The sequence below is a fragment of the Cervus elaphus genome, chromosome 24 (genome assembly GCF_910594005.1).
Source record: "Cervus elaphus chromosome 24, mCerEla1.1, whole genome shotgun sequence".
Lineage (NCBI taxonomy): Eukaryota > Metazoa > Chordata > Mammalia > Artiodactyla > Cervidae > Cervus > Cervus elaphus.
The window spans coordinates 68,461,227-68,489,054 of NC_057838.1; the positions used below are offsets into that span (position 1 = coordinate 68,461,227).

Below are 27,828 nucleotides of genomic sequence, written 5' to 3' on the forward strand. Positions count from 1 at the left end.
TCTGCAACAAGAGGAGCCACGGCAACTGGAGAAAAGCCCCTGCAGCAAAGAACACCCAGCACAACCGAAAATAACTACAATTATTTAAAATAATTTTATATAAAAAATAAAATCACTTTAAAAATTTTCAAGAAGCACAAACGAGGATGCAATGAGAATCGAGTCTCTCGCACCTGCCCCTAGCCACTTTGTCAAGGGGATCTGTGCGTCCACAAGAGAGAATTTTCCACATGCTTGAGCAAACATGAAGGCAGAGTCTTCGCTTTTTTCCCCTGCACATTTTATAAACAGGTACTCCACTTTGCCTTCTTCCAAAGAGACCTTTCCTCCTTTTTTTAATGGCTGTGTGGTATGCCTTTGGATTGCTCACACACCTCCCTCCCTCCGTTTTAAGGGAAGAAGCGAGTCTGATTTCCAAGGCTAGGACGCCCAGTGCCCTTCCCCGGCTGTTCTTCCTCAGAAACTCTGCGCCCTGGGGAGCTTAGTGGCTGCTGGGCTGATGGAAGCGAGCTCTGGTGGGCTTCAGTGGACAAAGCCTGCAGACAGACAGGTCTTCTGACCACTGGCCTCCAGCCTTTGCTGGGTCCACGGGCAGGGCCCGCCCTCTCTGAGCCTCCTTTACCCCAAGATACAACTCGAAGACCCCACGCCCAGGGCAGAGGTGAGGGCTGCTGTAGAAAGTCGTTTGCCTTTTACAAGCCTGAAGCCGGGGGACACCCGCTGATTCATTGATTCACTCGTGCTTTCCTTTATTCAGCCACTTACTGATGTATTCCTCCCCACCCCCCATTTATTCACTCGCTAATTTACATAAATCATACACCCATTCACTAATTCATTCATTCATTCTGTCACCGTTTTCTCACTCATCCATACACCCATGTATTCACTCACTGATTCCCTCCCTTATTCACCCATTTATTCAGGCATTCATTGTTTTCACTCATTCATTCACGGTCTGATTCGCGGTGATGAGCGTTCCTGGGACGTGCTAAGTGCGGATTCGCCGGAGGCTGGCTCGGCGAGCGAGCTCAGGCCGCTGCGGGGGCCCCTCCGGCCGCGCTCCGCGCCGCCCCCGCCGGCCCCGGCCGCCGCGCCCCCGCGCCCGGGAAAGCGCGCGCTCTCGGGGCGCCTCTGCTCAGCGGCTGGCTCCGGAGCCGAGCCGAGCGCTTGGCGGCCGCCCGGGCCCCTCGACCCTCGGCGGCCGCCCATGCCCGCCGCGCCCTGGGCGCACGGCCCTCCCCAGCGCTGCGCTGCGCCGCCGGGCCCGGCGGGGGCGGGGCCGGGCTGGAGAGGCCGGGCCGGGCCGCAGGGCGGCCGCCGGGATGCGGGGCTGGCGGAGGAACCTCGCGTTCTGCCTGCAGCGGCTGCCGGACGAAGGTAGGACGCGGCCGCCGCCCAGGCCGGTGAGCACCGGCGCGGCGCGGGGCTAGGAGGGCGGGCCCAGCGCGGGGCTGGTCGGGGGGCGCCCGCTGGGGGTCCCCGCGGGAGGCGAGGGGCGGACGGCCGTTTGCTTCCGAGGCACGGGAGGGGAGCGCGTGAAGCGCCGAGCCCGAAGGGTCATCGCAGGACATGCGGTTTGGAGCGCAGCCGGGCCGGGGGGACACGGTGGGCGGCTGCACGGGACGCGCGGAGGTGGGACCAGGGCCCAGGCGACCGCTTGGGGCTGGGGGTGGGGAGCGAAGGGCTCTGGACGCCCCAGGGCGCAGCCCGCGACCGGCGCGCGAGTCCGGTCCTTGGAGCGGCCGTGGCCGGCGCGGCGACCACGTGCGTCCCCGCGAGTTGCGGGGTGGGGGGGGGTCCGGTGTGCGCGCGCTCACCGCGGCTGGGGCCTGGGGATCCCGAGGCTGCCGTCACTGGGACCCAACTTTCCTCCGCGCGCCCGGCAGCCGCCCCGCGACGACCCCAGAGTCTGCAGTTTCTCAAAGTTGCAGAGAGGCCGGAGGCGGGAAGGGGTGCGCGGCGGGCGGGGAGCCGGCCGGGCCCTGCCGCAGCGCGGCGGCGCAGCCGTCTCTGCCCGGCCGCCCCCCGGGCTGCCCCGCTGCTTACCTGTGGTCGGAGCCGCTGGCCGCGCGCGCTGGAGGTTAAGAAGAACACGCGCGCCCGGGTCCGGCCACCGCCGAGGGTAGTTTGGCTTCGGTGAATTGCCAGAACGGTGTCGAGGGGGCAGAGCCAGGCGGGGATGGCAGTGCCCACCCTCTGCTCACTTCGGGGGGCACGAAGTCGGGCTTAGAGGTAGCGGGCACTGTGCGTCCGGGCCCACACTTCCGCCTCTGCCTTTCACCTTCGCGGCCACCCCTGGGGAGGGCGCTGTTCTTTCCTCCTGGCCAGGGAGGGCACTGGGCTCTGGGGAGGAAGCCTCTCGCCCAAGGTCACGACACCACTAGGTGGAAAAGCTGGAGGTGAACGAACCCAGGTCTGCGTTACTGGCAAGATTTCGGTCGTGCCAGCCCCCTGCCCCGACTCCTTCCCGTTTCTGCCCGCCCCGAGTCGGACCAGGCTCAGTTCCTGGGAAAGGATCCGTGCCCAGTCCAGGCCAGGATGCTCTTGTTTGGGGCGCGAGGGAAGCGGGGAGGCGGAACAGCTGAGAGCAGGTCCCTGCCACTCCTGTCCTGTCCCCAACGCTAGGTCAGTTCTGGAACCCGTGCAAAGGTGGGGGCGGGGCAGGTGCCCAGGCTTCCTTCCTTTCGGTGGAGGGAGGGGGCAGCAGGGTAGAGCAGGCACCACGGAGCTGCCCCCAAGGAGAGGAGTAAATTAAGAAGGGCATCTTCAGAGGCAGGGGCCCAGCACCAGCCTTCAGAAAACAGCGCAGCTCAGCCACAGGCGTGCTCCGTAGTCTTGGACCCGTCCTTCCGGCTCTGGGAGGCTCTTTCTGTGTCCCTAAGGGGAGGGCCTGCCTAGGGAGGAAGATGTGGGATCTTGGCCCCTGGGCACAGCGCGCGGCCCAGGGCAGACTGGCAAGTGGGAGGCTGTGATGTCCTGGGATGGAGGGTGTTGCTGCCTTGCTCCTGGATTCCCACTCGCCATGGGTGAGGCCCGTGGGTGGTGTGTGTGTGTGTGAGGTGTGCATGCCGGCACGTGGGTGGCGTGTTTGAGATGCGCGTGGGTGTGCCCAAGGCTCACAGGTGACCCGTACCAGGCGAGGGGGTCTTGTGACGCCTGCAGACCTTTTGCCTGCCGCTGGCCACCATCTTGAAGAGGAGCCCCCTGCCCCCTCCCACAGTGCCATGAGATACCCAGCATCTGAGTTTTCCTTGGGAAATCTTACCTGACATTAATCTCTGAGCTTGGCACTGAATCGGAGGGTGACTGGTGCCTCCACCCTCGCCCAGCAGGAAATTGCTATTTTAAAAAGACAAAAATCCCCAGCTGACTCTGGGCCATGGGAAAATGGTTTCCTGTGGGCCAGGTCTCTGATGAGAAACTCTGCGATGTGGGTCCAGTTGGACGGGAGACCTGTGGGAGAGAGAGGGCTGCAGAGATGGGGCCACAGGCCTGGCATCCTCAGAGAAGAGCTTCAGTCAGCAGGAGGGACATTCTGAACGAGACCAGCTTGTCCGCTTGTTGGGTGGGGTAAGTTAAGGCCCCAGGGAAAGGCGAGTGGGCTTGGAGACCAGATTCAGGGCCCCAGCTTAGCGTCTCTGCTGGCCAGCTGTGTGACCTTGGGCATACTACTTAATTCTTCTGAGCTTCTGGTTTTCCATCCGGGAAGTGGGTAGGGTTCCCTTGCAGGTGGTCTTGGAGAGTCAGTGGCTTAGCAAGTGGTCGATGCTCAAGAAATAGTAATTCCCATCTTCCTTTCTGGATCTTTACACCCACTTCAGGTTTGGTGGGGTGAGGGTGAGGCTTCCCAGATGGCTCGGGAGGTAAATAATCCACCTGCAATGTAGGAGACACAGGAGACGCTGGTTCGATCCCTGGGTCAGGAAGATCCCCTGGAGGAGGAAATGGCCACCCACTCCAGTATGCTTGCCTGGGAAATCCCATGGACAGTGAAGCCTGGCGGGCTGCGGTCCATGGGATTGCAAAGCGTCGGACACGGCTGGGTGACTGAGCACGCCCGCACGCTTAGATTTGGGGAGGTGATCTAGGGTACTGGTCAGTGGAGCACTCAAGACTCAGGGTGGGTTTCTGGATCATGAGCGGTCATCTGGAGGCTCCCCACTCCTAGGGTTTGGGGGAACCCAGTCTGGGTTGTGTCTGCCGTGTGGCCACTTGGATCCATCGGCCAGCCTTGCCCAGTGAGGTTGGCCAAAAGTGTGGTTGGGCTCAGCACACACTTACACAGTGTGTGTGTCTGGATCACACGCAGCCACAGGAATTGGCGAACTCTGTGACTCTAGCTTTGTGATGCTTCTGAAGTGTGTCTGTGTGTGGTGTGGGGGAGACGGAGAGAGAGAAAGGTGTGCTAATGAACCATCACCTTGAGGTTTGTGGCCCCACAGACAGCAACAGATTCCTTTCTGTTCGCCGCAGTAAACCCTTCTAGGGGACCCTCGCCTCCCTCCTCCAGGCTCCTGCTGATCTCTGCGTGGGATCAGAAAAATAAAAGCCGGTCCTCAGCCTCAGGTTGCCCCCCGGTCCCTCAGATGACAAAAGTTCAAGATGTAAGTGCCTGGGGAACGTGGAGTTGAAAGCAGCAGCCAATTCCTGGTCAGAGAGGCTGCTCAGAGGAGGAGAGAACGGTGACCCAGCGGAGACAGTCGGATCTCCACCGGCAAGTTCTTCCCGTGGTGTGGCCTGATTAATTTTCCTCCTTATGCCAGTCCTTTCTGCTCTCTAATGGACTTTTGGAATGTTAGCCAGGAGGGTTAATAGAACTCATCACGCCCAGCTCTCTTAGTAGAGAGAGGGCAAAATACAGAAGCAGTCAGGAGGAAATGACTTTTTAGTCACTTACCAGATATTTCCTGGGCCCTGTTCTGGGGGCGGGGGATACCGCCATGAACCAAACAGAGACCCCGCTGTAAGGGACTTTACCTTCTGGGGAGAGACTGCTGCTGCTGCTGCTAAGTCACTTCAGTCGTGTCCGACTCTGTGCGACCCCGTCCCTGGGATTCTCCAGGCAAGAACACTGGAGTGGGTTGCCATTTCCTTCTCCAATGCACAAAAGTGAAAAGTGAAAGTGAAGTCGCTCAGCCATGTCCGAGTCTTCGTGACCCCATAGACTGCAGCCTACCAGGCTCCTCCGTCCATGGGATTTTCCAGGCAAGAGTACTGGAGTGGGGTGCCATTGCCTTCTCCGTCTGGGGAGAGACAGAGGACAAGTAAGCAAGTAAGTAAGAATGGGATCGTTTCAGCGTCAGCAGTGAAGACAACACAGGAACATGGAGTGATGTAGTGGAGAGTCCCAGAGGAGGGAACTTCTTTAGAGAGGGTGGCCAAAGAGAGTTCAGGGAGGGCCTCTCTGAGAAGGTGACTTTTGAGCCAAGACTAAAGAACAAGAAAGCTCAGCCATGCCAAGAGCAGAAGGAAGAGCTGTGTAGGTAGGGTGCTTGGTGGTTTAGTCGCTCAGTCGTGTCCGACTCTTGCAACCCCATCGACTGTTGCCTGCCAGGTTCCTCTGCCCAGGGGATTCTCCAGGCAAGAGGAGTGGGTTGCCGTTTCCTTCTCCTGTGTAGGCAGAGGGAACAGCAAGTGTCAAAAGCCCTGGCTTCCAAGGGGTAGTGTGGGGAGGACGGGTTTGACCTATTGGAGGAAGAGAAAGAGTCGAGGGAGGAGGGTGATGAGTGAAGAGGCTGGAGGAGCCAGGTCACGGAAGGCCAGATTACCATCGGAGAGGAGGGTGGATTTTATTCTGCGATGGGAGGTATTGGAAGTCTTGACCAAGGACTTAGGTTGGCTCTGAAGATGAGCAAGGTTTTGAGTGATGGAGATGGTGGTGGGAGAGGCGTGCCAGGCAGAAGGATGGCATGGGTATAGGGGTGGAGGCGGGAAAGCTATGGGAGCCGAGACTGCGGGATGGGCAGCAACCAAAGGCACTGAAAGCATGTTGGGGGAACTGTCCAGGGTTCTCAGAGGCTCACCCAGTGGCTCTGCAATTACGGACTTTCAGGGGATCGTGTGTGTGTGTCCGTCCCCGTGGTACCCAGCTAGCTGATGTGTCCCTTTGCTGGTTACCTAGGAGACAGCGGGAAGACGGTGGGGTGGGATCTGATTGGCTGCTTACTCCCGCTGCTCATCTTTCTGTCAGACTTGCAGGCAGAGGTTACAAATGGTCCATGTGGGCTTGCCAGGTGCTGGAAGGGGAGCTGCCCCAAGTCCTGTGTGTGTGTGTGTGCATGTGTGTGCGTGTGTGCGTGTGTCTGTCAGTGCGTCTGTGTGCACGTCTTGAACAAAGCGGCGGCATCTGGAGCTAATGTGCTTCCTGCTGTGAAACATCTGCTCGTTGCCTTAAATCAGGTAGTGGGGGCTCAGAGAAATTTAAGAAGAGCCAGCCAGACTTGAGAAAGGATCTTTTGTTTGGTTTTAATAACTGCGGTGTCGACGCTGAAGCCGACTTGAAACCTCTCCCTGTATCTCCAGAAATGCACATCACCCTTTGAGTGGCGGAAGTTATGTCCCGTGATGCAGACTGTGATGTCACTGTGCAGAATCGCCTGCTTCCCCCCGCCCAGCCAAGAAGGATGGTATAAGATTGTAGATCTGGTGTTTCTCTCCACTCCCTTTTTTTTTTTAAATAGCATGTCTTTTTCTTTCACTTTGTGGGCAAAAGGACAAGAGGTCTGCACTTTAATTTCACTTGTAAAGGGAGTGGGGAAGCAGACGAACAAAACCCTCATCCAAGTGTTTCCTTTGCTGTGACTTTCTTTTTCCTTTTTTTTTAAACTTTTTATTTTGTACTGGAGTATAGTTGACTAACAGTGTAGTCGTAGTAACAGGTAGTAACTAGTAACAACTAGTAACAGGTAGTAACAGTAACAGGTGGAGAGCGAAGGGACTCAGCCATTCCTACACAGGTATCCATTCTTCCCCAAACCCCCCTCCCATCCAGGCTGTCACATAGCTTCGAGCAGAGTCCCATTGTGACACAGTAGGTCCTCGCTGATTGTCCGTTTTAAATACAGCAGTGTGTACGTGTCCATCCCAAACTGCCTAATTCTCCCTCCCCTCTATCCATCCCCTTTGGTAACCATGATCGTTCTCTAAGTCTGAATCTGTCTCTGTTTTTTAAATAAGTTCATTTGCATAGTTTCTCTTTAGATTGAGGTTGACTTTCTACAGCAGAAGCTGAGGAAGGCTTGGGGGGAGAAACACAACAGCAAACAAACATAGTACTTGCTCAATAAATATTTGAAGGGAGCAAAATGAGCCTGGAGGACGGAGTTGAAACAGAGAGTTAGACTTTATAGGAGCCCTGGCTCAGCCCACCAGGTATTCTGATCTTTTTTGTTGTTGCTGTTTTCTTTTTTCCTAGAGAAGCTAAAAATCCAGTTTTAAGTGCTACCTGCCAACTTTAAAATGCTGAGCATCAATTTAAACGAACTCTGAGGGGTCAGATGATGCTGCCTTTGAAACTGGAGGCCTCTGATATTCCAAGCCCTTTGGGATCTGGCTGCAGTAACCTCTCTTTGCTCCGGAATCGTGCATAGACCTTGTTCTGCCCCACCTCTGAGCCTTTGCTCAGGCTGCCGCCTCTTCCTGGAGTGCCTCTTCTCCCACCCTCTTCTCACCCAGCAAATTAGTGTATCCTTGCGTTCCTAGCTTAGACCAGGGCAGGGTGCAGCTTCCTGTTGTCCCCTTCCCCAAAATGGCAGAATTGGTCTCTCCCACCACACTTGAATTCCAGCTCCTCTCCTGCTGGAGCGTAGCTATGTGTCTGCCCATCTCTCTTGTCCGCTGGATTCGGGCTCCATAGGGCAGGAACCCTGTCCCATCCTTCTTCGCAGTGTCCCGCCCTGGGGCCCCAGCTTGGGAGCCGGCCAGGACAGATCTGAGTGTGGATAGGGCAGCAAATCCCTGCCTGGGGAGCTGCATTTGTATGGCAGTTAATGCTTTGCAAAACGTCCCCCCCTCTTTTTTTAATACTCTATTGGTTCTAGGAGTGTAGCATAATGTTTGTGTTTTGCCGGTGCTAGGTCTTCATTGCTGCACACAGGCTTGCGGTGAGCGGGGGCTCCTCTCATGTTAGGGTGCGGGCTTCTCTTTGCAGTTCTGTTGTTGGGGATCGCAGGCTCTAGGGCGCTCGGGCTTCAGGAGTTCTGACTCACGGGATCAGTTGCCTCAAGGCATGTGGAATCTTAGTTCCCCAACCAGGGATTGAACCCATGTTGGCAGGCAGATTCTTAACCACTGGACCACCAGGGAAGTCCCTGCAAAACATCCTTATTGGTATTATTTAATGAGCAGTCCACTCAATTGGCAGATGTTTTTCTGAGCTCCTGTTGTGTGCCAGACGTGGGCACACAGTCCTGAAGATCGAGGAGGCTTAGGTCTCGCAGAGCGTGCACGTATGCGGCTAAGCCCTGAGCGTGCACGTGTGTGGCTGAGCCCTGAGCGTGCACGTGTGCGGCTGAGCCCTGGGGCTGCCGCCTCTGGCTGTGCTTCCCAAACACCAGGGGCTTGGATCTGCCCTCTCTTCTTCCTTTGGCTGGTCTGCCTCAGTTTACCCTCCAGGGACTCACTCCTCCGCGGTCCTCAGCCTTGAATGTCTCCTCAGAGTGCATGCCATGGATGGGCAGGTAGTCCGTAGCCGTCTTTGAAATCAGGAGATGGCAGTAAAGGACAGGTTCCACAGGAGTGTAGGGAACCCCCGGGCTCCCCTCCAGAAAATTAGCTAACTTTTCCATGTGGGGCATTCAGAGCATTCTGAGAAAATATTTGTTTGTTTTTAAAGTTTGCCCTTTCATCCTGCAAACTCTTACCAAGCCCCTACCAAGTGCCAGGCCCTTATCTTATTTGTTGTTCAGTCGCTCGCTAAGTCACGTCTGACTCTTTGTGACCCCATGGACTGCATGCAGCGCACCAGGCCTCCCTGTCCTTCACCATCTCCCGGAGCGTGCCCAAACTCATGTCCATCGAGTCAGTGATGCCATCCAACTGTCTCATCCTCTGTCCCCCTCTTTTCCTCCTGCCTTCAATCTTTCCCAGCATCAGGGTCTTTTGCAGTGAGTCTGCTCTTGGCATCAGGTGGCCAAAGTATCGGAGCTTCAGCATCAGTCCTTCCAGTGAATGTTCATGGTTGATTTCCTTTAGGATTGACTGGTTTGATCTCCTTGAGGTCCAAGGGACTCTCAAGAGTCTCCTCGAACACCACACATCGAAAGCATCAATGCTTCGGCTTATGCCATTTCAGAAACCCCGCCTGAGTTCAGAGCTCATCATCTCCGTCTCACACTTGGGAACCTGAGGCCCAGGGAGGTTAAGTCACTTGCCTGAGAACGCACTGCTGGGTTGCAGCATAGCAGGAATGTCGTCCCAGGGGCGTCTTTTTCCAAGCCAAGGCTCATTCTGTGAGCCCAGGCTGCTTCCCTTGGAATTCCAGTCCCAAGAGTCAGGAGTGATGGGGCGCTCAGGGAAGGAGCATGGAACTCTGTCTGGGTTGGGGAACTGGTGTTGACATCTGGCTTGAGTGGGCTTCCCTTGTGGCTCAGCTGGTAGAGAATCTGCCTGCAGTGCAGGAGACCTGGGTTCGACCCCTGGGTTGGGAAGATCCCCTGGAGAAGGGAAAGGCTACCCACTCCAGTCTTCTGGCCTGGAGAACTCTTCCATGGACTGTACAGCCCACGGGGTCACAAAGAGTCCGACACGACTTTCACTTTCTGACTGAGGTTTCAAAGAGCAGTAGTGAGTTGGCCAGGAATGGAAGGAGCAGAGAAAGCCACTTTAGACCAAAAGATCAGCGGGTGAAAAAAGCAGAGTTCAGAAAAACGTGTCGTGTCTACAGCTGTGTGGTGTGGGCTTGCATGAAGTGGCTGGGGGTGGGGGAGTGGGGCTCCGTTCTGGAAAGGTGGGTCTGGCCAGATTGTCAGGGCAGAGACTGTCGTACCCAGCCCGTAAACACACCTTGCTTGGCACTGACAGCAGCTTGAAAAAAATTAGTTGCTGTTGAATTTCAAGGGTAGGTGGGAGGAGGCGGGGAGCTTTCACACGGGAAAAACATACGTGCAGCTCTCTTCAGAGCACCTGGCGACCCTGGGCGCGCCCTGCCGCTGCGCCTGTGGAGTGTGGTCACCAGCCCCACCGCCCCCGTCCAGCCAATGACGCATTCACGCACTTGCCCGGTGCGGGAGACCTTGAACTCACCCACTGAAGCAGTTTATGCGTCATTTCTTGAGGCAGCTGAAAGGTTTTCAGGCAGGAGAGTGATTATCTTCGGAAAGCTCCTGCTGGCTGCCAGGGGGCTGGGAGGCAGGGTGAGGCAGGAAGACCTACCCCCTCACCAGCGACTGTCCTTGTCATATTTGCTCAGCCCTGTGAGATGCCTCGTATTCATTCCTCGTTTTAACCCTGCAAGGCCAGGTTATCAGATGAGGAAATAGAAACTCCAAAAGCAGATGCCATGAAAGAAAGAATGGAGAGATTGGACCACCAAAAAATGTAGACATTTTGTATGACCAAGGAGACCATTCGCGAGGTTCAAAGACAAGCCACAGGCTGGGAGGAAAAGTCTTTAAAACATACCTAATCCAGGGACTTCCCTGGTGGTGCAGTGGTTAAGAATCCGCTTCCAATGCAGGGGACATGGGTTTGCTCCCTGGTCGGGTAACTAGGATCCCACGTGTCACAGGGCAACTGAGCCAGTGAGCTGCAAGTACTGAGGCCGTCTGCTCCGGAGCACGTGTGCAACAGCGAGGGAGCAGTCTGCACACGGCAGCCGAAGATCCCAGGAGCCGCAGCAAAGCCCTGAGACAGCCAGAAACAGATCAATGTTAACCAAAGAATCCAACCAGTCCATCCGAAAGGAGGTCAGTCCAGAATGTTCACTGGGAAGACTGATGATGAAGCTTCAGCTTCAGCTTCAATCTTTTGGCCACCTGAGGCAAAGAACTGACTCATTGGAAGAGACCCTGATGCTGGTCAAGATTGAAGGCAGGAGGAGAAGGGGACGACAGAGGATGAGATGGCTGGATGGCATCACTGACTTGATGGACATGAGTTTGAGCAAGCTCTGGGAGTTGGTGATGGATGGGGAAGCCTGGCGTGCTGCAGTCCATGGGGTCGCAAAGGGTCAGACATGACTGAACGACTGAACTGAACAAAAGAATAACATCTAGAGTGCAAGGAAGTTTGCAAATCAATAAGAAAAGAAAGCCATTTAGGAGGAGCATAATGGCTTTGAGCAGGAAGTGACTAGAAGACGCACAAATGACCAGACAGTGAATGAGAAGATGGTCAGCCTCACCGTCTCGGGGGACTGTTCTGTGGGCGTTAGGAAGAATGCGCATAGAAACAGTAGCACACTGTCAGTTTTGAGGGGAAATGAAAAAATTAGTAGCGTCTACTGCCGGTGAGACCGTGAGTGAGCAGATTGATGTACGCAGCAAGCGGGTAGGACCGTTTTGGGGGGACAGTTTGACAGTTATGGAAAGTGCTCACATCCTTTGACTCAGCCATCCATTTTCTTTTTAAAACCTTTTTGTTTTGGCTGCGATAGGTCTTCATTGCTACGCACAGGCTTTCTCTAGTTGCGGGGAGCGAGGGCGGTTCTCCAGCGGCCGTGTTCGGGCTTCTCATTGCGATGGCTTCTGTCACTCCAGAGCACGGGCCCTATACAAGGGCCCACGACATGTGGGATCTTCCCCCAACAGGGATCGAATTTGTGTTCCTTGCGTTGGAGGGGGATTCTTAATCGCCGGACCACCAGGGAAGTCCCATCCATCCCTTTTCTAAGTATCTATGCTCAGGAAAAAATCTAACATAAATGCATAAGGCAACATGGATAAGGACATTCATTGCAGTGTTAGTGAAAAAAAAAAACTAAAGAGCATAAAGCAGCTGTCCACTGGTAGGCGGCTGGCCTGAGAACTCGAGGGTCACATGGTTCAGATGGAAAACCTCGAAACACTTCCCTGAAGAGTCTCTCCCCAGGGTCGGTCTTCTGTTTGTCAAATCCCCGCCTGTCCCACAGTAGGTAAAACCGTCATCTGTTTCTAGTGCACGCCTCTAGAAATTTCTCCTGTGCGTAATAAACAACTCTGCACTCCTGTTCTTTCCCCTCACTTTATGCAAGGGGTGGCCTGCTACGCTGCGTTTCTGCGATTTGCGCTTTCATTAAGAGATATACTGGACACGAAGAAGAGCGATTCAGACATGGGTACTTTGGAAAGATCAACATACAGCAATCACCAATGTATCTGACCTGGGGTGAGAAATAGATCATGCCCTGGCCCAAGGCCACACGACTCTCCAGAATTGCTGTTCTGACATATACTCCCTTTGGGGATTTGTGTAATTTTATGCAAAAAAAGATAAAGCAGTGGTTTTACTTGTTCAGGGTCCCCAAGCTAGACAGGTAGTGACTTTGGTTGGGCTTCAGGTCTGTCTGCCCAGCAGGGTGGAAGCTGAATCCCAGAGCCTCCGGAGGGAGGCAGGCAGTGGGCCATGCGGGGGACCCAGCTGACCTCTTGACGCACAGTTTCCTGACCGGGAATCCTCAGGGCCTGGGGAGTTACACTGGTATCTTTTGCTGGGGGATGTGCAGGAGTGGGTTTTGGGGGCTGAATGGGAGGGGCCTGCCAAGAGACCCCTGCCTAGAGGCACCTGGCTGGCTGTATAGCTCTGGGAGCTGGCAGCCCAGCTGGGGAACCCCAAGGAAGGGGGAATGTCCTTCAAACAATCGTTTTTCAACTGGATGAACAAATTCTTCCCCTCTCCCGGCCAGCAAGGGTGATTCATCCTAGGGTGAAAAATGAATTCTCCCAGGAGGTGCTGCTGCCCGAGACCCCGGAGCCATGAATTTACTGCCTGCCTTCTGTCCTGATGGAACTGGGTCTCGAGATTTACGTCTGGGGGTTTACGGGCAGCTGGCTCTGGGTTGGCAGGAGTCCTGGAGGGCTGGCAGGATGGGGGCGGCTGTATTTTACAGTGAGGCTGGGCCCCAGGAGGGTGTAAATCACGGACCTCCCTGCCTCTCGAGAGAGGCCGCCTCCCTCAAGTGGGTGGGAAGGGACTGGGGGGCGGTGATGCCCAGGGGCAGCAGGAAGGACCCTCCCTCAGAGATCACTTGGTCTAGCTCTCTCGACTTCTTTGTGGGGAGACTGCCCAGGGAGAGGGAGAGTGTGGCCCAGTGCCTCTGCGGACGCCAGAGTTCCTTCAGATTCGAGGAGTCAGACTCGGGTTTGCGCGGTTGACCTTTCACAGCTTTTTTGTTTCTTTCAAATGTAAACCAGCCTGGACCACAGACATCCCTCCACACTGCTCTGTTCAGTCGCTCAGCGGTGTCAGACTCTTTGCGACCCCGTGGACTGCAGCACACACGGCTTCCCTGTCCTTTACCGTCTCCTGACTCATGTCCGTTGAGTCAATGATGCCCTCCAACCTCTGTCGCCCCCTTGAACCTCAGCAGTTTGCTGGGACAGTTGGCTCTTCGAGCCCTCTGGAGACCTCTGCCCTCGAGAAGCTTGCAGGCTCAGCTAGTGGTTCCCCACAGCGGGGTGCAGCTGCCACACCCAGGACGTCTCTTGAAGAAGAAGACGGGAAAAAATATTGAGTTTCAGTTTATGGTAGCGTTTTCTTGCAATTTAACTATTTCTGTTTTTGCATGTGTTGTATGCCATGATACACAGATACAGTGAAGCATGGATAGTCCATAAATGATATGCATATGTTGCTGCAAGGGAGCGTGCAGACATTTTTCTGTAGATGGGAGTATGAGATCCAAAGTGTTTGGGGACCACTCCCTGCCTCCCTGATAGGAGGGTAGCAGTAGGGAGGACCCTACTGGGATGTCCCTTGCTTGGAGAGCAGAGGGCACCAGAATTTACTGAGATTCCACTAAGTGTTGGGCATGGGAACACCCCTTCTCTAGAGGCCTGGATTCTGCAGCAACACTGGGAAGCAAATGATTCATCCCATTCTACAGGCTAGGAGACTGAGGCCCAGAGGGGAGAAGGCCTCACCTGGTCCCTGAGCTGAAACTGGTCCTCTGACCCTCCTGTTGACCAGTTTCCTGGTTCTTCCTTTGTCTGTTTTGTCTGTTCCTTTGTTCCTTTGTCTGTTTGCCATAAAGAAATCTTATAAAATGTTTGTTGGGCATTTAAACTATTTAAAATAATTAAGCACAGCAATATCAACTTTTAAAAAGGCATTGCAATGCCCCCTCCTTCTCTGTGTAGCACTGATGTGTGCTCATTCCTCTGGCTTTTTGCCATCATTAAAAATTAACACAGGTATCCTTTTAAATTAAGTTACTTTCTGTGACCCCCCTGGTGATCCAGTGGTTAATACTCCATCCTTCCAATGCAGGGGGTACCTGTTTGATCCTTGGTTGGGGAATTAAGATCCCGCGTGCTGCACAGAGCAGCCAAAAAGAAAAAGAAAAAAATTAAGTTTCTACCTGGTTAAGCATGCATTTGTTGTTAAAAGCAGACCATTTTGGAAAGAAAGATAAAGAGCAAAAACAAAGCTAAAATCATTCTCTGTCAACTCACCATCCAGGGACTCTTTGATGTGTTCCCTCTGAATCTTTTTTCCACTGTCTATTTTTGCTGGTATCATGTGACATTTTACGTTTTGCTTTTGTTTTTTTCTTCACTCAGCCTCCCTGGGTCAGCCTCTCCCTGGGTTATTCTGGCTGCGGAGTGTCCTGTTGAGTGTCTGTGTGGGGGACAGTTTGTTTACCAGCTCGCCTCCCCCGCGCTGGATCACAGGTTTGTTTGCAGCATTTTGCTGTTGCAAGTAAGGCTGCAGCTGACTTGTGGCTGTCATCAGCCTGTAAGGCAGTTCTGCTTGGGCTTTTCCCTTGCAGATGTTATTTCTCACACTTGTCATTTTTAATGGCTACATAATCTCCCAGAGTGTTGCTATTCCTCATGTTCTAAACCGTTTCTCCCTCTCTGTATCCCGTAGTAGTAGTAGGTTAGTCGCTCAGTCATGTCTGATTCTTTGCAGACCCCACAGAGTATAGCCCGCCAGGCTCCTCTGTCCACGGGATTGTCCAGGCAAGAACACTGCAGTGGGCAGCCATTCCCTTCTCCAGGGGGTCTTCCCCACCCAGGAATCAAACCCAGGTCTCCTGTATTGCAGGCAGAGTTTTTACCCTACGAGGGAAGCCCGCTGTATCCCATGAGGTCTCCCTACTCCCTCCGGGAAGCCTCCCCGTCCCCCTAGCACCTTTGCTTCAGGGAACTGACCTTGGGTGGTCGGGGGAGGGGGGAGCCCAGGAGGGGACTGTCATCATATGTGGGACCCCAGGCATTTGCTGCCTCCCTCCTGCCTGTGTCCTGGCCCCAAGTGGACCGATTCCTTCCTTCCTGACTTTCATCCATTCTACAGTCGTTAACCACAAGCTGCCAGGCGCTAGTCACTGCCTTAAGTACTGGGGCTGCAGCAGCCAATGAGACAGTCTTTGTGCTTATGGAGCAGGGGAGTTGGGCCATAGACAGGCGAACAAATAAATAAGACTTCACAGAGACAAAGGAAGACAAGGAAATGGGATGAGGGGCTTCCCAGGTGGTCTGGTGGCTAAGACTTCGAGGGGGGCCAGGTTCGAACCCTGGTCAGGGAATAGATCCCACATGCCACGACTCAGAATTCACATGCCGAAGCTGAAAAAGATCCTGCATGCCACAACTTAAAAAAAAAAAAAATCCTACATGCCTCAACAAAGATCACAGAATCTGTGCATCACAACTAAGACCCAGCACAGCCAAATAAATATATATATTTTTAAATGGGGACCTTCCCTGGTGGCTCAGCAGTGAAGAATACGCCTGCCCGTTCGATCCCTGATCTGGGAACATCCCACAGGCCACCGAGCAACTAAGCCCGTGTGTCACAGCTATTGAGCCTGTGCTCCAGAGCCCCGGAGCTGCCACTACTGAAGCCCACGCGCCCCAGAGCCTGTGCTCCAAAACACGAGAGTAGCCCTGACTCCCTGCAACTAGAGTAAAGCCCCCCCAGCAACAAAGACCGAGAACAGCCAAGAGCAGATAAATGAATAAAACTATTTAAATAAAGACAGGGGCTGAGATGATAAAAAGTGACAAGGTGGTCAGGGAAGGCCTCCTGGAGGAGGGGACGCTTGTGCATGGACCAGCGGAGGGAAGACCCGAGAGAGAAGCTCTGCAGGCGGAGGCAAGGGCAGGGGCAGAGGTCCTGGGGCAGGGGTGCCCTGGTGTGTTGTGGGGTGAGGCGGAGAGCTCAACCAGGCCCGTAGGCTGAGCGGAGGAGTCTGAATTTCTTCTGAGCGTCCTGGGAAACCACTGCAGGGCCTGGCCCACGGTAGATGCCGGGTTGAACCCTGGTCGTGTGGGAGACGGAGGGCTGAGACTCTCGATGCTGAGCGCACCGGGCTTGCACGGTCTGGTCTCCTTCGAGTCTGACCTGTCCCGTTCCTGCTGCAGCTCACCCCTGTCCCCTCTCTGGCCCAAGGACAAGCTGGCTTTAGCATCGGCAGCTCCTCTCCCCCCAGCTCCCCCGGCCCAGGAATTAGGGGACCCGGTGGGCCTGTGTTTGCTCTGAACTGTCCTCTGTGTGAATTGGGCCAATTCTACCTCCTAGGGCTTTCAGGGGGCTGTGTTGGCACGTAGTGGGGGCTCACCAACCTCGGCTCTGAAGATGTTAAACCAAACATCTTAAACAATAACGCTCTATCTAGAAATCTCCGCACTGTTTGAGTGTCAGCGCCCCGCGGGCACCCTGGAGGGAGGTGGCAGGTGGCCCCTCTGGGAAAATCAAAAGCAATTGCATTGGATTCTGCACTTCATTTAATGAGAAAAGCCTGCAGGGAGGCAGAGGCAGGGAGGCAGGGCTTGCAGGCTGTGGGCAGGAGTGATTCTGGGGAGATTTATGGCGCTTCATGAAAGATTCAGATCCAGGCTGAGCTTGGACGGTGCTGGGCTCGGCGCCCTGGGAGGCAGATGGTGTGAGACTCTGGGTGGCTGTGATTGCTGTGTGGCTCTAGGCAAGTCACCGCCCTTCTCTGGGCTCTGGAGCACCACCAGGTGTTCTGGGCTCCCTCCCGCTCCCCTGTCCTCGGCCCCACCTGCCGCCTGCCTCCATCAGACCTAACAGGCTTCCCACGCCCATGAGATCCTCTTCCCCATGGCCCATGCCCTCCCCGAATCAGCTGTTTTCCCCTTTTACCGAGGAGAACACTGATGTGCCCAGAATTAAACAGCAGGTCTGGGACAGGTGTCGGGGAGCTGTTGGGCCCCTTTACCAGGGGGGAGTCAGGAGCCTCTGGGATGTGCTTGAAGGCCACTCAGCTTTTGGACGGGTAGTGATTTGCTTTCCCACCGTATGAAGTCTGTCCTGTTGTGTTTTATTTTCCCATTCAACATTCAAGGGCCAGGAGAGTTACGGGACCAGCCTGGACCTCACAGCAACTAGCACCAGAATGGGAATATAACTGCCTCCTGGGCCAACCTTCCTCCCCAGCACATCGCAGGAGTCTTTCAGCCTCCCCTGACTTGAGCTCCGCTCCTCCACTCTTTTGCTCTGTGTCCCTGAGCAAGTGACCTGACCTCTCTGAGCCTCCAGGTCTTCATCTTTAAAATGAGGATGGCAATATGCCTACCTCCCAGGCTTGATGAGAGGAGCAGCTATCGGCAAATGGCCTAGAATAGTACCTGATATCGATTTCTTTCAGGAAAATGGTAATCCTAGCATGGCTCAAACCCTGGAGAAAAATTCTTCTAGAAAGGAACCCCTTCTTTACCGGATCTGAGCTTCGCTGGTATGGCCCCAGCCGAGGCATATGAGGACGGAGGGAACTTCGTGTGGGCTGGTGGTTGCAGATGGCAGGCAGCTAATTTATTTACTTCTTCCTAATAAATATGCACGACGCATAAATAAAATATCTCACTTGTACCGCTCTCCTCGGATCCAGGCAGACAGCAGCAGTAGGCAGCGTCACTCTGAGACAGGCTGGGTACGTGTGGAGTCTAGCGAGGGGGCTAATGAGCTGATTATTCCTGCTTTAACCTAATTCCTAGCAAGATATCCAGCAGCGCTCGAAATTCCCAGTTCCGGAGGTGCTGGGCATCCCCTGCAGGCCTCCCAGCCAAGCTCAGGTTGAGGACAACTCCCACAGCTCTTGCTTCCCTGGGAACTGGGCCAGACTGAACCGGACTGCCCGGGGAGGGGTGGAGCGCCCCATTCAGGCTGCTGCAGGAAGGGCCTCTGTCCTGGGTGGGGTTTGGGCTGGGGGATGCTCAGGGCGTCTCTGGAGATGGGGATGGAGATGGGCATGCTGGTGGGCCCAGCTTTTGCAAACTTGACCTGCTTCTGTTCATGCGCTGGCCTCTTGGCGGGGGCCCAGCCTCGCATTCTCCCCAGTCCCCATTCAGTTCTTCCGTCCCCCTCGCTCAGCTCATCTGGAGCCACGGAATCCAGTTTTAAGACAGGATTAAGGGTTCACGGGATCTGCCGCCCTCCAGGGCTGAAAGAAACCTGGAGACAGGCAAGGGGCGGGGGCAGCCTGCAGACTCGGAAGGACTGGGATTCCCCTCACTCTCTCTGAGACCTTCGGCACCTTACCCAACTCCTCGGAGTCTCAGTGTCTGCATCTGTGAAATGGGCACACCGTTGGTATTTGCCCGACAGGGTTGTCGTGAGACTTGTTCATTTGTTTGACAGCTGTTGGCTGAGCAGCCGTTCTGTGAAGACACTGCCTTGGGCCCTGGGGGTGGAGTGTGAAGGAGACAGACGGGACGTGCCTGACGGATCTCACATGCCAGTGTGTTCCAGCCGAGCGCCTTGCCGACTGATGCGTGACAGTGAGAGTGAATGTAACCCAGGCGGGGCAGACGGGGGTGCAGACTCCCCTCACCTGTGGTCCTCAGGAAGCTGTCTCCGAGATGGGGATGGTCAAGCACACACTTGGGCGGTGAGAAGAAGCCCGATCTGCAGGGAACTGCAAGGGCAGAGGGAACAGCCCATGCGGAGGCCCCGAGGTGCAGTCAGGTCTGCACGTTCTGGGAAGGCTGGGGCCGCACAAGCACTTGAGATGAAGCAGGTGGCACTCTGGCACAGAGCCTGGCCCAGGGCACATCCTCACTGGACTTCTTCCTCATTCCCCTGCCCTCCTGCTTTTTAGCCTGTGCTTGAGTCTTCATCTCTTAAGGGGTAATGGTCAGAGATTTCTAAAATATCTAAGCTTCACAACTTGACTTTTTTAGACCCATCCTGTGTATGACCCAGACAGCATATTAAAAAGCAGAGATATCACTTTGCCAACAAAGATCCATAGAGTTAAAGCTATGGTTTTTCCTGTAGTCATGTACGGATGTGAGAGTTGGACCATAAAGAAGGCTGAGCACCGAAGAATTGATACTTTTGAACTGTGGTGTTGGAGAAGACTGTTGAGAGTCTCTTGGACTGCAAGGAGATCAAACCAGTCCATCCTAAAGGAGATCAGTCCTGAATATTCATTGGAGGGACTGATACTGAGGCTGAAGCTCCAATACTTTGACCACCTGATCCGAAGAGCTGACTCATTGGAAAAACCCTGATGCTGGGAATGATTGAAGGCAGGAGGAGAAGGGGACGGCAGAGGATGAGGTGGTTGGATGGCATCATGGACTCAATGGACATGAGTTTGAGCAAGCTCCGGGAGTTGGTGATGGACAGGGAGGCCTGGCGTGCTGCAGTCCATGGGGTCGCAAAGAGTTGGACACGACTGAGCGACTGAACAACAAAGACCCATCCTGAATAAGCGTGAGCCCCACGAGTGGCCTGTGGCTTCTCTCTGGGCCCGCCTTGCAGTCCTATGTAGCCTATATTGTCGACAGACAGGGGGCTCATCCAGAATACATACAGATCAACAGGAAAAGGACAGGCAAGCCAAAAGCAAACTGATCAAGATACCCAAGCAGGCAGTTCACAAAGGGGATCCCAACGGCCAATAAAATGTGTGTGGAAGTGCTTGGCAGCATCTCATAGAGGGACATGGAAAGTAAGCCACAGAGAGGGACTTCCCTGGTGGTCCAGTGGTCGAGGATCTACTTTCCAAGGCAGGGACCACAGGTTCTATCCCTGGTTGAGGAACTAAGATCCCACATGCCATGGGGCAGGTAAGCCCGCATGCAAAAAAGAAGATCCGTCATGCCGCAACTAAGACCTGATGCAGCCAGATATAAATAAGTAATTTTTTTTGTTTGTTTGAACAAAGCACAGATAGATCCCCAGCAGAGGGCCCACGTTGAAAAGGCTGAAACTGCTGAGTGTTTGTGTGGAGGTGGCGCAGCGGGACATCACGCGCTGAGGGTGGGAGCGGAGACTTCGCTTTCCGGCAGGGTCCCTGGAGAGACGAGGAGCAGGTGTATGCCACCCGCGGCAGCGCGGGGTGAGTTCACCTGACCCGCCGCTCCCTGCTGTCCCCCAGCCTGTCCCCCCGGCAGCCCCGTCCTGGGTGCCTCCTCCCACTCCTTCTCCCTCCTCAGCCTTCCCTCCGCCGCTCTGCTCATCAGCTCTGCGTCCGGCTCGCACACACCAGGATACAGAACACACCGGGCCCTTTCCCTGAGCCGTGGCCACCTGCTCACTCTCAGGACTGCAGAGGAGGCGGTGTGGGGCAGGAAGCTGTGGGTTAGAAACGACAGAACCCCAACCCCAAGTGGCACGGGCAAGGGAGGGACCTGACATGCTCCTAACAGCTTCAGGAAGGGCTGAATCCAGGGGCTCAAAGGATGATCTCAGAGCTCCGTCCTTCCGTTCCTTGTCTTTCTTCCTCTGTGCTGCTGGCTTTATTGCAGACTCGTACCTTCCTACAGTCTGGTGGGGCAAGAATGCACAGTTGGGTCCCGCTGGCTGGGAGAGTGAGCTGCTCTGATTGGCCGTGCCCACCTTGGAAGCAAGGTCAGCCCCATGAATCACATGGACAGCGGATGGGGGTGAGGGCCTCCCTGGAGCAAAATCGGAGTGTTGTTACCAGAAGACCGGAGTCTGGATGATGGATGGGACACACAACTGTCCGTGGTGGGGGCCTTAGTTCACTTAAGTGAGAAGCGTGGGCTCAGAGTGTATCAGTCAGGGTTCTCTGGAGAAACAGAAGGGATAAGAGATCTATCTATCTGTATAGCTATCAAAAAAGAAGAGATTCATTTTAAAGAATTGGCGGACGTGATGCTGGGGCTGGCATACAGAAATCCATAGGGCAGCTCAGGCAGGCTGGAGCCCCAGGCAGGGTTTCTGTGCTGCAGCCTTGAGACAGATTTCTAATGGGGGGAAGCTCGGTCTTTGATCTTAAGACATTTAGTTGACAGCATGAGGCCCACCCACGTGATGGAGGGTCATCAGCTTCACTAAACAACTGATCATAAATGTTGATCACGTCTAGAAAATATCTTCACAGCAGCATCTAGACTGGGGTTTGACCAAACCTCCAAGCTGACACATAAAGGGAACTGTCTCAGAGCAACCATGGTGCTTACTGAGATAAGCCCCACTTGGCAACGTCAAGGTGTATTTGCCCCCTTCTCACCTAAGGCTGGGAGAAACCCCTCAGGGAGGGGCAGGAGAGGCCTATGGCCTCAGCAGAGAGAAGAGGAGAACCCTCTGGGGCCAGAGAGGCAGCTGGGTGCGGATTTCATCCCGAGCTCATTGACGAGTGTTGGTTCTCATCTGCTCTGGGTTCTGGTCTGCGGGGTCTTCCCAGGCAGCCTGGTGGTCAGGGAAGGGGTAGTTTACCCTCTGAGGCCTCCCAGGCTGTCGGGGCAGCTGGGGAGACCTCCTGTGTCCATCATGCAGTCCCATGGTGCGGTCAGCAGCTGTCTGAGCACCCTGATGTGAGGTCGTTTCACCATCAGCCCCTGTGCTGGAGGAAGGGAGATGCTGTGAGGCTGATGGGAGAATCACAGTGATTAGCGGCAGATAGACCATCACGCAGGAGATGGACAGGCCCGCCTCACTGCCCAGAGGAGCAGCGTGCAAGAGCTCCTGGCCGCCTCTGTGGAGCTGGGAGCCCTGGAGAGGTGCTTCGTGTCTGTACTGGTCTCCCAGTTTTGATGAGGGTTGATGGCATGGCCTGGTGTCCAGTCCGGAGCTAGGAGCTCAGCTCACCTTGACAAAGAGGAATGTTCCAGCAACTGAGACTCAGGCAGGGAAACTGCTTTGCCCCAAGTGTCACAGCGAGTTGGTGAAGGTGAGAGGCAGGATTCCCACCCGGGTCAGCCTGACCCCGGAGCTGGGTCACCCTCACAGGGGAATCTCAACACAGCTAGTGCTGTGGGCTCCTTTTTCTGCTACCACCCGAAGAAACACCCCCAACCCCTCCTGCTTGTAGAGTTTGTTCCAGGGTGACAAGGTCTGACCTGTCCATCGGTATAGACCATCTGATCATAGACCGACCCAAGAAACTTAGCAAGAAGGTTGTCTCAGGAACCATTTAAAAATGAACCGTATTGAAGTATAACTTACACACAATAAAATGCACACATCTTCAGTGAACAGTTTGAAAGTTTGACAAATGTATAGACTTGTGTAACCACTGCCCCAATCCATGCGTAATTAGAGACTTCCCATCACCCAAGAAAGCTTTCTTGTGCCCCTCCCAAATAGTTCCTGCCAGACCCAGGCAAGTACCCATCTGCTTTTCATCAATATAAATTGATTTGTGTTTCTCAGAGTTTCATAGAAATGGGATCATACATGTATAGTTTTGCACATTCATCATGACTTGAGATTCCCCCAGCGCTGCTGTGTGACGGAATCTCTTTCTTTTTCTTGCCAAGTGTAAGAAAAAAGGGTGTCTTTACTCCGTCTTTTGTTCCTGGGCATTGGAGTAGTTTCTAGTTTGGGATTACTGTGACTTAAGCTGCCAGGAGCCCTTCTAGACCAGGGTTTGTGTAAACACACGTTTCTGTCTTTCTTGGCTAAATGCCCAGGAGTGGGACTATGGGGTTACATGCCAAGTGTATGTTCAGCTGCTTATAAGAAGCAGACCCATCTTATGGATGAGTAACCTGAGGGTCGGAGAGAGAAAGCAGCTGATCTGGCACACCCAGTGTGAGACAGTCCAGCCCGGGGCTTCTTACCTCATCATGCACTCACCCAGTAAATAAGAAAAAAGTCCTTTCATTCGTAATATTTATCGGCACCTGTGTAATACACCATTTGGGCTTCCCAAATGGCTCAGCGGTAAAGAATCTGCCTGTTGGTGCAGGAGACACAGGAGACTCGGGTTCAGTCCGTGTGTCAGGAAGATCCCCTGGAGGAGGAAATGGCAACCCACCTCTGTTCTTGTCTGGGAAATCCCGTGGACAGAGGAGCCTGGCCGGCTACAGTCTGTGGGGTTGCAAAGAGTTGGACAAGACTTAGTGCCTGAGCACGCACACACATATACATGCACCTCATTTATTTCTCTTAATCCTCCCAACAATTCCTGAGACCAAATCATAGAAATATTCTCATTTCCCAGATGGACGGAGGCCCAGAGAGGTGGTGGCTAAGACTCAAACTCAGATCTCCGGGCCCTCACTTTTCACTGCCCCAACTGGAGACGCAGGGGACGCAAGAACCACCCCTTGGCCCACTGCCAGATGACTGCCGCGCTCCTTCCTGTTGGCTTAACCTCGGAGGCTTTCTAAACCCATCTCCACGCAGCCACTCCTGATGGATCGGGGATGGCCGGCGAGAGGAGAGCTACCAAATCCAGCCCTGGCCCTGGCCCGTGTCGGAGTCCAGGTCCGCCTGGCGGAAGGCCCTCCCATGGCGCGAATGCAAGGCAGAGCCAGGAAGGACTCCGAGAACCTCTTCACCTTCCAGGCAGGACCACGGCCTGCAGGTGGGGCTGTCCCTTAGGGGCTGGAGAGGAAGCAGGGCAGGGTGGCCCGCTCGCTCGAACGCCGCCTGTGACTCTGTGGAGCCGCCAGGAGCTACACTGTCATTTCGCGGGTCTCCCTGTCCCTGTGTATCTCCCTCTCTCCGTGTCTTTCTGTCTCCCTGTGAGCCTCTATCTGCAGTCTCTGTCTGGGTCTGGATCTCTCTCCCCGTCTTCAGAGCCCTGTTCTTTTTCTGGTTTGCAAGCATGTTTCCATTTGTCACAGATTCCCTGAGAAAAAATCAGGGACCATTTGTCTCCAGTCCAATCTGTCATGAACATCGCTGGTAGAAATAACCCACACAAAATAAAACTGACATTGGCTAAAACTGTGCACGGTTAAAAAAAAAAAAACAGCAGTTATTGATCTAAAAATTGACAGAAGAATCAAATCTCCATGCCACCATTAAGATCTGCAAGATTCTGACCCGATAGAGTTGAAATTGACAGAGATCATAGCCGGAACAGGGAATCCGAGGCGGCAGAAGATGCCGTGATCAGTGGTGTGTGCTGTGGGCAAAGGAACTGATTGATGAGTCAAATCTTCATTACAGGTTTTAATTAAGAAAGACTTTGTCTTGATGAAATCGACCTCAGTAAAGCAAAAACGGCAACAGAAACCGTGGAAGTGGCTTAACTGCGCTTTGTAGAGGATTAATAAAGGTTTAAGTGGGGTCTTGGAGGCTCGGGCCGGGAAGCGCGTCCTTGTGTTCGTCCTTGTGTTCGTCACATCGTAACATTTGTGCATTTGTGCCCAAGATGGCCTTGTCAGGAGTCAGTATGGACCGTGCTGTCTGCAGGAAAGACCACTGAGGTGCTCAGTCAATGCCCAACAACAGGGGAGGTGTCTGTCCACCGTCCACTGTTGCTCGACTTTGGCCGTACCCTGGCCATTCGACACCTCTGAAACATGTGTCCGATGCCCTAACTTCCTCCTTCCTCCAGTGGCTCCTGGCCGCTGCAGGATCCAGGTCAGCGTCCTCTTGTGTGGCCCGGCACTTCCGCCCCCTCCATTCTCCCATCCCCGCTTCCCTCTGCCCTCTCTGGGCTCCAGCCACGCAGGCCTCCTGTGTGACCTTGTGCGGGCTACCTAACCTCGCTGTGGCCCAGTCTTTTCATCTGTAAAATGGGAATAGCCGCACCTGCATGAAAGCGTCATCACGCCATAATCCACGTGGTTGCGTAAAGCCCCAGAGCCAAGCCTGGGGAGCACCCAGGCGTGTTCATCCTTACTCCCACCCCAGACGCTTGCCCATGCAGTTCTCTCTGCCTCTGGGGCATAGGGGGCTTCCCTGGGGAACCCGCACTAATCCTGTGGACTTGACCCAGCATCCTCTCCAGGAAAGCCTCCCTTGGCCCCCTCTCATGCCCTGAGTCACGGCAGAAGGCTGGGACTGCCCTCTTTCTCTCCCCAGCATTGCCCCGGGGCCTGGCACTTAGCGGGTGATCTGCAATTCAGGAGCTACTGTGGGGGTAGCCCACTCCCTCCCGCGGTGACGGGGTAGCAACTGACGCAGATTGGCGGCATCCACACGGCTCTGTCTTCAATGGCCTCGTGCCGAGGGTGGGCCTGAAGCTTTCCCGCTCCCATCTCCCCCACCCCGACCTGGACTCTGGGGAGACCAAACGCGCCTTGGCAGAAGCCCAAGCAGACGCCTGCCTGATGGCAGCCTCTTAACTGCTTCCTCCCCGTCCTTTCTGTTTTCCTTAAAGGGCAGTCACCGAGCCTGGCCTCCAGAGTGGGCACACTGGGCCGCCAGCCCCTCTGTGCTGGGATTTCAGCGACTCACCAACTCTGTGTCACCCTCCCCTCCAGTATCACCCACATCCAGAGTGGCACCCGCCGGCAGGAATTCCTTCCTTAAACCCCCCAAGGTCAGCCTTTAGTGCACCGACATGGACCGGACTTGCTGTGGGCCGGCCACAGTGCTGGGGGTCCCCTGGGCACTTCTAACCAGCGACGGCCCTGCTTGCCAACTGGGGGCTGGCTTTCTGGGCTCCTCCTCCCAAGACGTGGGTGTTTTAGAGGTTGGTGTGGCCTCAGGACCTTGGGAATCAGAATCTTCAGGGCACAGGGGTGGTGGGGCATGTTTAAAATGCTCATCCCCGGGCCCCAACCCAAGCCTGAGGAATCAGCATTCTTGGAACTGGAAGGGAGACTTAACATTGTAGAGGCTTCCCTGGTGGTCCAGAGGCTAAGACTCCACACTTCCAATGCAAGGAGCCCAGGTTCAATCCCCAGTCAGGGAACTAGATCCCACCTGCTGCAACTAAGACCCAGCGCAGCCAATAAATACATGTGTGTGCCAAGTCGCTTCAGTTGTATCCGGCTGTTTGAGACCCTATAGACTCTAGCTCGCCAGGCTCCTCTGTCCATGGGATTCTCCAGGCAAGAATACTGGAGTGCGTTGCTGTGCTTTCCTCCAGGGCATCTTCCCCACCCAGGGATCAAACCCACATCTCTTGTGTCTCCTGCATTGGCAGGCGGGTTCTTTACCTCTAGCGCCACCTGGGAATAAATAAATAAAAACAAATATTAAAATAAAGAAAATCATAAAATATGCATGTGACTGTAACACAGAGGAGGAGGAAAAGATAATGAAAAGTGAACACCCTTGTAACTACCCTGGTTAAGAAATATTTCTTTCTCTGTGGGTTCATCTCAAGCTGCATCTCCCTCACTCCACCCAGAGATATCCACAGTCCTGACTTTCTGGATGGTCATTCTGTTTGTTTTCTTTGCGGCATTACCCCCTTGTATGTATCATTCCATGATAAAGTTTGTCATTGTCTGTTCTTGAACGTCACATAAACGGAGTGTGTGTTCTGTCCAGCTCTTCTCCCTCACGACCATGTTTTGAGCTCCATCCATTGTGTCAGGGGTAGCAACAGTGTGTTCTTGTTCATGGCTGTGTAGTATTCCTTTGCTTGACTGCTAGACTCTTTCCAGTTTTTGACTTTTATGAGAAACTTCTGCTCTGCATAGCCTTGACCCTGCCTCCTGGTAGCCAGGTGCACACGTTTCTGTTGGTTTCACACTTTCAAGTGCAGGTGTCAGCCCACAGGGTAAGCGTATTCTTAACAGTTTTATCGAGGTATGTTTTAGGATATGCATATTTAGAGAGATACGGCCAAACTCCTTCCCAAAGTTGTACTGCTCTACATCGCCACAAGCCATGTGTGAGTTCCAGTGCTTCCACATCCTCACCAACACTTGTTGTCGTCAGACTTCCTTCCTTCCTTCCTCCCTTCCATCTGTTCCTCCCTCCCTCCCTCTTTTCCTTCCTTCCTGCCTGAACCTTTATTTTTTATCAGCCTTCCCATGAGATTCTGAGGCCCTCGGAGGGAGGTCTTAACTTTTGCTGTGCATCAAAATCACCTGATGAGCTTTGAAAAGGCAGACCCTGAGACCCCTGCCGGGTCACAGTGAATCAGAGCCCCCCAGGTTAGAGCACAGACATCCAGGGCCCTCTGGATCTGAGCAGCCCCCCACCCCCAGCCCCCTGCTGGAGCACAGACACGGGCGGTTTGAAAACTGAGCTTCCCGAGGTGTCTTTAGGAGCGTCCACTCCACCAGCTCCCCCTCTTCAGGCCGTCGTCCAGCTTCTTGTTGACCAGCCGTTCAGGAAGACCCCTTCTCTTGGCCTCAACCTCTGGCTGAAGGCCGTGGCTTCTGTCCAGCTGCGGGTCTACTGCCCCTGGGCTCTGGGAGCCCAGGTGGTGTGGGAGGCGTTGACAGAAGCTTTCCCGCTGTGTGGACGGCATCTCTGAGGCTCTTCTGGTTCCCACGGTGACCTTAATAGACCGGTCCTCAGTGGTTGCTGTGCCTCTTCCATGGGCCAACTTTTGGGAGCCTGTGGTGTCCCCCTTCGGGGACACCAGGGTTTGCAAACTCATATGCCTAC

General features: G+C 54.5%; 1 protein-coding gene across 1 annotated transcript; it reads right to left on the reverse strand.

Moving 5' to 3' along the window:
• Nucleotides 1-1,031: 1,031 nt before the first annotated feature.
• On the reverse strand, nucleotides 1,032-27,688 carry LOC122682698 (translation initiation factor IF-2-like). Its single transcript, XM_043885699.1, has 3 exons — nucleotides 27,498-27,688; nucleotides 2,050-2,206; nucleotides 1,032-1,832 (listed from the first exon to the last, which is right to left on the reverse strand). The coding sequence occupies exons 1-3, from the start codon at nucleotides 27,686-27,688 to the stop codon at nucleotides 1,032-1,034; spliced, it is 1,149 nt and encodes a 382-aa protein (XP_043741634.1).
• Between the last annotated feature and the right edge of the window lie 140 nt (nucleotides 27,689-27,828).

Bases quoted from the DNA above. Each gene is read 5' to 3' on its own strand.
- LOC122682698 (XM_043885699.1), bottom strand. From the start codon at position 27,688: ATGCCGTCCACACAGCGGGAAAGCTTCTGTCAACGCCTCCCACACCAC. The intron at 2,207-27,497 runs GTGGAGTGGACG...TGCCCCCCGAAG, and splicing joins GGCCTGAAGAGGGGGAGCTG to TGAGCAGAGGGTGGGCACTG. The intron at 1,833-2,049 runs GTAAGCAGCGGG...CGGGATCCCCAG, and splicing joins GCCAGCGGCTCCGACCACAG to GCCCCAGCCGCGGTGAGCGC.